The sequence below is a fragment of the Xenopus laevis genome, chromosome 1S, assembly GCF_017654675.1.
Source record: "Xenopus laevis strain J_2021 chromosome 1S, Xenopus_laevis_v10.1, whole genome shotgun sequence".
Classification (NCBI taxonomy): Eukaryota; Metazoa; Chordata; class Amphibia; order Anura; family Pipidae; genus Xenopus; species Xenopus laevis.
The window spans coordinates 174,417,154-174,428,680 of record NC_054372.1 but is presented as its reverse complement, the minus strand read 5'-3'; the positions used below and the strand labels follow the sequence as shown (position 1 = coordinate 174,428,680).

The 11,527-nt window shown below is 38.4% G+C and overlaps 1 protein-coding gene across 2 annotated transcripts in view; it reads right to left on the bottom strand.

The window, feature by feature from the left end:
* Positions 1 to 4,200: 4,200 nt before the first annotated feature.
* Positions 4,201 to 11,527, bottom strand: part of tent2.S (terminal nucleotidyltransferase 2 S homeolog) — a 22,800-nt gene continuing 15,473 nt past the window's right edge. The window contains 6 exon segments of one of the 2 annotated variants that reach the window (NM_001094423.1): positions 4,201 to 5,215; positions 7,136 to 7,215; positions 7,327 to 7,418; positions 7,952 to 8,088; positions 8,993 to 9,036; positions 9,941 to 10,069. In NM_001094423.1, coding sequence (NP_001087892.1) covers positions 5,132 to 5,215; positions 7,136 to 7,215; positions 7,327 to 7,418; positions 7,952 to 8,088; positions 8,993 to 9,036; positions 9,941 to 10,069 — 566 coding nt within the window. In that variant the 3' untranslated portion in view covers positions 4,201 to 5,131. 2 annotated transcript variants of the gene reach the window in all.

The window sequence follows — 11,527 nt, the reverse complement described above, 5'->3', positions numbered from 1 at the left end:
AGGGTCCCACGATTTGTTTTTCGTAGGCCCGGAATGTGGCCTCTTGGATATCTAAGAGTCTTTATAGGTCGAAGGATGGGAGTCAAGGTGCAGCATGGCTTAAATACAAGGGAACCTGTAGATGTGGTCGTAACAGATGTAAAGCCTGTAAGGCATTATGGATTTCTAAGGAATTTAATAGTACTTACTAATACTAATAAGAAATACAAGATCCCCTGTTATTTTAACTGCCTGTCAAAAGGGGTGGTCTATTTGGCGACTTGCTATTGTGGAGCCCAGAATGTGGGGCAGACTGTACGCCCCGTAGGGGTTAGAATTTTAGAACATCTATCGGCTGCAGAAAGGGGAGACACAAAATCAGCGATTGCTAATCATGTGGTAACGGGACAATGCGATTTAAACAAGATCCGGTTTCAGATTATAGATAGACCACAATCGGAAGTTAGGAGAGGAGATGTTAACAGGAGATTGTATTTCTATTAATGGCCCTATACTTATAGAGATATAAAACTGGATATTATATTTCACACTGTACTGGGTCTGATAATTGTAATATTGTGTATCTATTTATTTATTGACATTATGTAGGATATGAGTCAATAACCCTTGCAACATTGTATATCTATTTATTTATTGATACTATGCAGGATATGTGATAACCCTTGCAACATTGTGATTTTGGATGTGTAAGCTGTAACTAACCATCTGCTTAATACAATGTTTTTTTAAATGGATGTTTTTATATGTCGCTGTGCTCTGGAAGGGTGAGGTGGTGAAGGGTTAATGTTTTTATGGGAGGGGACTCAAGGTGATTTAAAAATCTAGGTTTGAAGGGAACTGTTAAGCTTTTGAAAAAGTGGCCTGAGGGCTACGAAACGCGTTAAGCGCGATGGTTCTACATTAACATGGCGTTCTTTTGTATTGATTTTTAAATGGATTGAATAAAATACTGGATTTTACACAAAATACTCTACGTGGTGCTCCATGCTTTGCAGATATAATAATTACAAGCCTGATGGCTGTAAAACAAAAAAATTTAATCACTCAAACCCAAAAAATGAGGACCATTTACAGTCTTTAGCTGGCAACGCATGTTACAGTAGCCCTATGTGTCTTACAGGAATTCGGTCATGCTTTTCAAAAACACTGTTTCCACTGTGATTAATTTACTCTACCATGTAAAATTTCATTCCTAACCCAAGTATATTTTTTTTTAGTTGTAATATTGGTGTGTAGGCGCCATCTCAGGTCATATTGCCTGGTCATGTGCTTTCAGAAAGATCCAGCACTTTAGGATGGAACTGCTTTCTGGCAGGCTGTTGTTTCTACTACTCAGTGTAACTGAATGTGTCACAGTGGATTTTTACCATTGAGTGCTGTTCTTAGATCTACCAGGCAGCTCTTATCTTGTATCAGGGAGCCGTTATCTGGTTACCTTCCCATTGTTCTGCTGATGGGCTGCTGGGGGGGATATCACTCCAACTTGCAGTGCATCAGAACAGTAACTGAAGTTTATCAGAGCACAAGTCACATGAGTGTGGACACCTAGGAAACCGACAATATGTCCAGCCCCATGCCAGTTTTCGAAATGAAATATTAAAAAATACAAATGATCTTTTGAAAAACTGATTTCAGTGCAGAAGTCTGCCGAAGCAGTACTATTAACTGATGCAGTTTGAAAAAAACTTGTTTACCCATGATTTACTATATCTCTAGTACAGTGTTGGGCCACTGCATCAAGAGCAGACCCCTGTCAATCTAGTCAGGACCAATAGCACAAAACATGATTAGCACACAAAGGTATAAAACAAATGCCAGGGTGCCAGTAATACATAGTATAATATTTTACAAAATACATCACTATGGAGGTGTTCTCAACACCTTCCACCTTCAGACGGGCCTTGCATCTGAATATGCATCAGAGCTCTAGATTCAAGGTACATTATATGCATTAGCTTAAAGGATAAGGAAAGGTTAAAACGAAGTAAGCCTTATCAGAAAGGTCCATCTAAATATACCAGTAAACCCCCAAAGTAGTGCTGCTCTGAGTCCTCTGTCAAAAGAAACACAGCATTTCTTTCCTTCTGTTGTGTACATATGGGCTTCTGTATCAGACTTCCTGCCTTCATCTTAAACCTCCTTGCCCCAGGCGTGAGCATGCTCAGTTTGCTCCCCCCCCCGTTCCTTCTCTACTGTAATCTGAGCCCAGAGCTATAAGTGAGCAGGGAGACACTCAAACAGGAAGTAATGTCACGCCAAGCTAATACTGCAGCTGCTATCCTAATCAAAGAGAGAGCTTCTAGAGCTTTTTACTCTAGTATGGTAAAACATTGTACAGAATAAATATAGCATTCTAGCTTGCACTATTGCAGTTAATATATTGGCAATAAAATGCTTCCATAGCTTTCCTTTTCATATTATGGTTTTATTAGTGCAAAACCCTAAGCAAACTGGCCTTAGCATGTTCTTCATGAACTGCAAATAATGACGTATTGGCTGCTGTAGTAAGATTTCCATTACAAGGGCCACTCCCAATGCACAGCCAGTGATATCCCATTTATCCCATCTGATGACAGCCAGATAGCAAATCCCTTCCTGGGTCTGCACCAGAGTGGCGTGTCTGCAGCTGCTATACCTGATGACAAGTTTCCATTGAATCACAGCCCAAACGGAGAAGCCAATATACTAACACATTCCTTTGTGACCCTCGCAGAATATGAGGGATTTCAAAAAGCATATATCTAGTAGTTGCTCATGAGCATTTTCTAGAAATTAGGGATGCACAGAATCCAGGATTCAGTTCGGGATTCGGACAAATCCTTCTAACTGACCGAACCGAATCATAATTTGCATATGCAAATCAGTGGTGGGGAGGGAAATTGCGTGACTTTTTGTCACAAAACAAGGAAGTAAAAAATGTTTTCCTCTCCAACCCCTAATTTGCATATGCACATTCGGCCAAATCTTTTGCAAAGGATTTGGGGGTTCGGCCAAATCCAAAATAGTGGATTCAGTGTATCCCTACTAGAAATGTTATACATCAAATCCACCACTGCTCTTAGCAGTAAAGAACTCCACCTTCAAATATGCCACCAATAGTATATATATATATATATATATATATATATATATATATATATATATATATATATATATATATATATATATATATATATATATATATATATATATATATATTTACAATGCAAGGCTGATTAATTGTGACCCATACTACCCAGTAATACAGATACCAGTGTACCGTGCATAAGAGTTGATTGCTAATTAGCCCAATAGCATCAGATTCTATGACAGATGCAACCTCACTTTCTTCTGTTTTGTCTATTTCCTGTGACCCCTAAGCTTAGGTTTTCAACAACAGCCCAAAGGACACTGAGCATGTGCAGTGTCGCTGACACTCCAAAGTTGAGCTCATCAATTTCGATGCTGTGGAGCTCATGGAGACAACTTTCAAGATCTGGATCATTATTATCACAGGGCTAATTAACTTTTGGATCAGTACATTCAGTTTATAAATACAGCATTTCTAACAAATGCTTTTTTAGTTCTTTTTAAAGGAATACTATACCCCCAAAATTAATACTTATGCAACAGATCAAATTAAGAGGCATATTAAAGAATCTCACCAAACTGGAATATATATTTAAGTAAATATTGCCCTTTTACATCTCTTGCCTTGAGCCACCATTTCGTGATGGTCTGTGTGCTGCCTCAGAGATCACCTGACCAGAAATACTGCAGCTCTAACTGTAACAGGAAGAAGTGTGAAAGCAAAAAACACAACTCTGTCTGTTAATTGGCTCATGTGACCTAAGAAGTATAGTTTGTTTGTGTGCACAGTAAATCGTATGATCCCAGGGGGCGGCCCTTATTTTTTAAAATGGCAATTTTCTATTTATGATTACCCAATGGCACATACTACTAGAAAATGTTATTACTATGAAAATGGTTTGTTTACATGAAACAGGGTTTTACATATGAGCTGTTTTATGCAATATCTTTTTATAGAGAACTACATTGTTTGGGGGGGGTATAGTTTTCCTTTAAGGAGCGCTGTAGAGAAGAATGATGATGAATAGCAGATATACAGCTGCTTACTGTTGTGCAAAAAGATTTTTAGAAAAGAATGATGAAATATCTGCAACGTCTGTATAAACTGAGGTTAAAGGAATCAAATATGCATTTTCTTGTACATACATTTTATTCCATTCAACATCATACAAAAGAAAACACAGAACACATTTACATTACTCTATGTTAAAAAAAATTAAAAAAGCAAAAGAGGAAACAAAAAAAAATCTCAAGAAATTGGAAAAACAGGTCACTCTGCAACACAAATGTGACCAAAGACACCAGATTGTGCCTTAATTGGTCAAAAAGTAAAATTTAAGAGACCTTAAAAGGAATGTGACGTTTTGATTTGTCTCTTTCAAACATTAAAAACCTCTCTGGTGACAGAATTAGTCATTATACGTTGTTTGTAACCCAAAATTGATCCAACAAGCAAGAATGGATACCACATCGGGTGAGGTGTGACACAGCAAGCTTTATGTTTTTTTTCTGTGCCTAGAAGCAAGCGTTCCCATCATCATTAAAAAATGCTGTGCCTTTTATGCAGACTGTATTAATGACAAAATATATCCTGAGTTCCACGTCTCCTTACCCAAGCCTGTCAAGATCAATGCTAAATTGATCCCACTGCCATCATTCTCCTGGAACAAAGCTTTAGAATTCAATTAACAGTAACAGCAGCTATCGAGGTAAACGTATTTCACGCTTTAATGTATATTCTAATTACCTTTCTCATGGATAAGTATTAAATAGGCAGCAGTAGCCGTTTCTATTAGGCTGGAACGTGAATAAACGGGATTAGTCTGTGTAGAGCAATTATTCCGTAGCACACAACCATAAAAGAAATAAAAAACACAAATGGTTCAATATTTGTATTTAAACAAAAAACAATGTTTGAGCATTTCTTCAACACGGACGAACACAGGACATGAACGTGACACAATAAAAATATACTTGACACAAATGTAGGTGCCCAACACAAGGGAAGGCTCGGAGATCACGCCGCAGTGTAAAAAGTTTGTATTTCTCTGCAGATTCCAGTTCATAAAGAGTTCATTTTTTTCACGATTGCCGTCACAGGCAACAAGCTGTATAGGTCTCTGTCGTCCCTCAGTGCTCCCCATGCCTGTACAGAGTAGAAAACACACATTAGCAAAGAATGCTAGAAGTTAGAGTCCATTAAAGGAGAACTAAAGCCTAAAATTGAATATGGCTAAAAATACCATATTTTATATACTAAACATATTGCACCAGCCTTAAGTTTCAGCTTGTCAATAGCAGTAATGATCGAGGACCTCAAACTTGTCACAGGGGGTCGCCATCTTGGAAAGTGTCTGTGACACTCACATGCTCAGTGGGCTCTGAGCAGCTGTTGAGAAGCTAAGCTTAGGGGTCGTCACTAATTATCCAGCAGAAAATGAGGTTGGTCTGTAATATAAGCTGATGCTACAGGGCTGATTAATAAATTCTGATGCTAATTGCACTGGTTTCTGTGCTGCCATGTAGTAATTATCTGTATTAATTACTTATCAGCCTTATATTATGACATTTCTATTCTATGTGTACTGTATATTGTGAGTGGGTCCCTAAGCTCAGTAAGTGACAGCAGCACAGAGCATGTACAGTGAATCAGCAGAAAAGAAGATGGGGAGCTACTGGGGCATCTTTGGAGACAGATCTTTACTGCTAAAGGACTGTGGTTGCCTTGGGCTGGGACAGAATCCAAAAACATAATGTACAACATTTCTAGCTACTTCTTTAGTTAGGCTTTAGTTCTCCTTAAAGGGAAAGGCCTGAAAAACCAGGTTCCATACTCCCTACCCAACGCTTACATTGTTTTTTTTCAAAAACAGCAGCTGTTTTATCCCACTTCAAAATTGGACTAAATTCTTGAACAAACTCTGGGATGCTACACATGTTTTCTTCTACAGGACTTCAGGTTCTTACACTCCACACAAATGTTGCTCTATGGCTAGCTTAAATGAACAGTCCAGTGTAAAAATAAAAATCGTGTAAATAGATAGTGTATGCAAAATAAAAATTGTTTCTAATATAGTTAGTTAGCCAAAAATGTAATGTATAAAGGCTGGAGTCACTGGATGTCTAACATAATAGCCAGAACACTACTTCCTGCTTTTTCAGCTCTCTAATGCTGAGTTAGTCAGCGACTTTAAAGGGGTGCGTTACCTTTGATTAACTTTTGGTATGAGGTAGAGAGTGATATTCTGAGACAATTTACAATTGTTTTTCATTTTTTATTATTTAACTTTTTATTTGGCAGCTCTTCAGTTTGCAATTTCAGCACTCTAGTTGCAATGGGGCAAATGACCCTAGCAACTATGCATTGATATGAATAAGAGACTGGAATATGAATAGGAGAGGACCTTACTAGAAAGATGAGAAATAAAAATTAACAATAAATTTGTAGCCTTACAGAGCATTTGCTTTTTAAAAGGGGTCAGCGACACCCATTTGAAAGCTGGAAAGAGTCAGAAGAAAAAGGCAAATAATTATAAAACTATAAAAAATAAATAATGAAAGCCAACTGAAAAGTTGCTTAGAAAGGCCATTCTATAAAATACTAAAGGTGAACCACCCGTTTAAAGGAGAAGGAAAGGTTAAAACTAAGTAAGCCTTATCAGAAAGGTCCATCTAAATATATCAGTAAACCCCCAAAGTAATGTTGCTCTGAGTCCCCTGTCAAAAGAAACACTGCATTTCTTTCCTTCTATTGTGTACACATGGGCTTCTGTATCAGACTTCCTGCCTTCAGCTTAAACCTCATTGCCCTGGGCAAGAGCATGCTCAGTTTGCTCCTCTCCCCCCACCCCTCCCTTCTCTACTGTAATCTGAACCCAGAGCAGGGAGAGACTCAGGCAGGAAGTGATGTCACACCCCATTAATACTGCAGCTCCTATTCTAAACAAACAGAGCGTTTCTAGAGCTTTTTACTCAGGTATGGTAAAACATTCTACAGAATAAATATAGCATTCTAGCTTGCCCTATTGCAGCTAATCTATTATCACTTATGTTCTTCATTTGTTACCTTTAAAAATTCCGCCCGGATCATGTCAAACTTCTGCCTTTCATAGACAGCCCTAGCAGTGTTTGTTCCATCAAATGGCTCTGCATGCAGAAACACAATGTTTTAGTTAGAAAGAGAGACATGGTATATTTAAAGCCCTAGGCAAGTGATTATTAGAACAAACACAATATAAATTGCAAAGGAAAGCATACCTTCTACACAGATGTATTTGTTTCTCCACAAATAGTCATCTGATCTTGGAAGGGCTTTACCTTCTCGCACTGAAATGATGTCTTTGCTCCAGCTAGTGGGAAGAATGAAAATGTATGTTCAAAATGTATTTTTGTAATCTCATATTTTATCACAGACATGGGATCTATTATCTGGAAATCCAGAAAGCCCCAAAATACAGGAATGCCATTCTCCATAATCTCCTATTTAAAGAGACATCAGAAATTAAACCTTTTATCTATCATAAAATTGTCATTGAATGTCATTTATAATTTTGCCTGATGCTTTTACACGACCTATCTGATCCCCATTTTCCTCTATATGGGGACTGCCATATTTGCAGCTGTAGTGTGTTAGAATTAGAAACTCTGATAGGTCGAAAGGGGACAAAAAAAAGGGTTCACAAAACAGTCAGGTTTTGGGTTCATTGGTATTGGATTGCGAATGTCAGCAGAAAAGAGTTATATTTTACATTGCGTGGTATAACAGGAATTATTCTAACCCTACTCGTCTAGCTAGTCACCGACTTCAGAAACCTAAATAGAAATGTAAGGTAAAGCGATCAATATTCACTTAAGTATAACAACATTTTGAACAATAACTTACTCAAATTCTACTGCAAAATATTTGAGAAAGCCCAAAAGCAGGTCTCCAAGAGGTGTTTCATTTTTGGAGAGGTACGGAGGGATATTACGAGGAGCGTGATGGACAAGGTTTAACTGCATAGATAGGTCAAAGCATTCCTATTTGAGAAAAGACAAAATGAAACAAAGGCATTCTACTTTTTGATAACATGTTTTAGTAAAATTGCTGAAATAGTCAGCTTTCACTCTAACTTGCAGTACAGCTCTAAAGAGTGACTAAAGTTTATCAGAGAACAAGTCACATGACTGGTGGCAGCAGGGAAACTGAAAATATGTCTAGCCCCATGTCAGATTTTAAAAATAAATATAAAAAAATCAGTTTGCTCTGATAAACAGATTTCAGTGCAGAAGTCTACTGGAGCAGCACTATTAACTGATGCGTTTTGAAAAAAACATGATTCCCCATGACAGTATCCCTTTAAAGGAGAAGGAAAGGTAAAAACTAAGTAAGCCTTATCAGAAAGGTCCACCTAAATATACCAGTAAACCCCCAAAGTAGTGCTGCTCTGAGTCCCCTGTCAAAAGAAACACAGCATTTCTTTCCTTCTATTGTGTACTCATGGGCTTCTGTATCAGACTTCCAGCCTTCAGCTTAAACCTCATTGCCCTGGGCAAGAGCATGCTCAGTTTGCTCCTCTTCCCCCCTCCCCTCCCTTCTCTACTGTAATCTGAGCCCAGAGCAGGGAGAGACTCAGGCAGGAAGTGATGTCACACCATGTTAATACTGCAGCTCCTATCCTAAACAAACAGAGAGTTTCTAGAGCTTTTTACTCAGGTATAGTAAAACATTCTACAGAATAAATATAGCATTCTAGCTTGCACTATTGCAGCTAATCTATTGGCAATAAAATGCCTACATAGCTTTCCTTCTCCTTTAAAAAATCCATTGAGATTGCCTAGTAGTAGGTAACTCAGAAAAAAAAAATGAAGTTATATGGCAATATTACTCTGAAAACATTTATTTTAACATAAGAAATGTTAAAAGGAAGAAAAACGGACTTACTGGATATTTTTTCTGTAGAGATGGAAGAATAGGTTCAGGTAGGGCTATGAAAAGAAAAATGAATACAACTGACCAACATGCACATAATGTATACCATTTAGTATACAATACAGCAAGGACCCATTACATCCTGTACTCGTCAATGCAAGTACAGGTATGGGATCCGTTATCTGGAAACCAGTTATCCAGAAAGCTCCGAATTACGGAAAGGCAGTCTCCCAGACGCCATTATAATCAAATAATCCAAAATATTTTAAATGATTTCCTTTGTCTCAGTAATAATAAAACAGTAACTTGTACTTGATCCAAACTAAAATATAATTAATCCTTAATGGAAGCAAACCCAGCCTATTTGGTTTATTTAATGTTTACATGATTTTCTAGGAGACTTAAGGTATGAACATCCAAATTACAAAACAATGTTATTTGGAAAACCCTAGGTCCTAAGCATCCTGGGTAATAGATCCCATACTTGTATGTAATTTATATGTCTGATGCAGATACTCTATTGTACAGCAAACAAGTTGATATAGCAGCAACCACTGAATAAAGAAAATTACTGCTGATATCAGGGTGCACATACAGTAGGATTATAATTTGGATTGCCAGAATAGATTACTTGGTTGCCAGCCATAAAAGTAATTCTAATATGAAATCTGCAGCAGTTACCTGTGCAGAGATTCCTTCCCCCATAGTTTTAGCCCACTTCCTATTCTCTCATTAGTGTGCCACAAAGCCTTTTGCTGTCAGTGATTTATTAGTCATACACACCAACTTCCTTCAGAAAAAACGACTGTTTTGCCACCGATTTCAAATTAGCTGGGAGGGTTTGGGGGACTGATGTCTCTTTGCAAAATTCACAACTCCCACAAGAATAGCTTTTACATTTGTGCACTGCCTGAAATCAGCATAAATGGACAATACATAACTACACTATATGTGACTTACTTTGTAAATAGTGCAAAACCATTAAAACAAGAGTGTAGCTGCTCAGAGTACCACGACTGGCATCATTTATTCCATGATGGTTGGCCCACTTTTTAATGACCAGAACCAATGGTCGGACCCGGCTCTCTACTATAAAGAAGATAAGTACAGGTTAAGAGCACGTTTGCAGATCAAATTCCTTGATTATGAATTTAAAACGATGGCTCTGATATTTCAAAGTGTTATACTTTGTTACTGCTCACAGACAGTGGCTTTGGCTGTGTTTTATTATACATGCAGCCAAGATTTATATATGGAAAGTCTTCTATTGAAAATGTAGGCCATCGCATTACCACGATGTAAAATGTGCGCATAGGATTTCAAAGAATAGTACAAACCTGCAATCTTCAAGATTGCCATTTAAGATAAATACCCATAATGATTACTATAATATATGCAAATTATGATTGCATCCAAAATGCATCAACCGCTTTTATTACCACAAATCACAGCACTCCTTATTTAAGCTTATTCTTCCCGGAGGCACCTGTAATTTATATAGGTCAGACCCACTTTATAGATTTACATCACAGAATAAGGGAACCCAGCTTTTTCAGCGCATGCATAATAGGGGTGCCATATCCTCATAAACAGTCTGTTATCACTATATAACATATCTGAAAATATAGATTTAAGTTTAGCTCATATTAGTAACTATGTCATATAAATATCCTTTTGAAAAGGGAGAATAATAAGCCCTTTGCTTACATTAGCTCATTTGGGTGCATCCACAGCAATAACTCAGTACTCACAGGACTTCCTTAAAGGAGAATTCAACTCCTTAGGGGCAAAAATCCCTCCCCCCTCCACTGCGTTGGGCCCCCTCCCTCCTCCTCCGGCCTACCTCCCCCACCCCCGGGCAAATACCCCTAACTTATTACTTACCCCTCCTTCTAGGTCCTCTCCAGCAGAGTTCACGGGAGCCATCTTCTCCCGAGCTCTCTACTTCCTGTCGTCATCGGCATTTGGTGGCGCATGCGCAGTAGGAGGCATTTGCCGGTTTGGATCTACTGCGCATGCGACAAAAGTCACAACGTTTCTGAAAAAGAATCGTGACTTTCGGGCGCATGCGCAGTAGATCCGAACTGGCAAATGCGCCACCAAATGCAGATGACTACAGGAGGAAGAGGAGAGAAGATGGGTGCCGTGAACTCCGCTGGAGAGGACCTAGAAGGAGGGGTAAGTAAAAAGTTAGGGGCATTTGCCCGGGGGGGGGAGGTAGGCCGGGGGGAGGGATTTTGCGCCTAGGGGTTTGAATTCTCCTTTAAAGGAAAACTATACCCCCAAAATGAATAATTAAGCAACAGATAGTTCAAATCAAATTAAGTGACATATAAAAGAATCTTTCCAAACTAGTAATATATTTAAGTAAATATTGCCCTTTGTATCTGTGGCCTTGACCCACCATTTTGTGATGGTCTCAGTGCTGCCTCAGAGATCACCTGACCAGAAATACTGCAGCTCTAACTGTAACAGGAAGAAGTGTGGAAGCAAAAGACACAACTCTGTCTGTTAATTGGCTCATGTGACCTAACATGTATGGTTTGT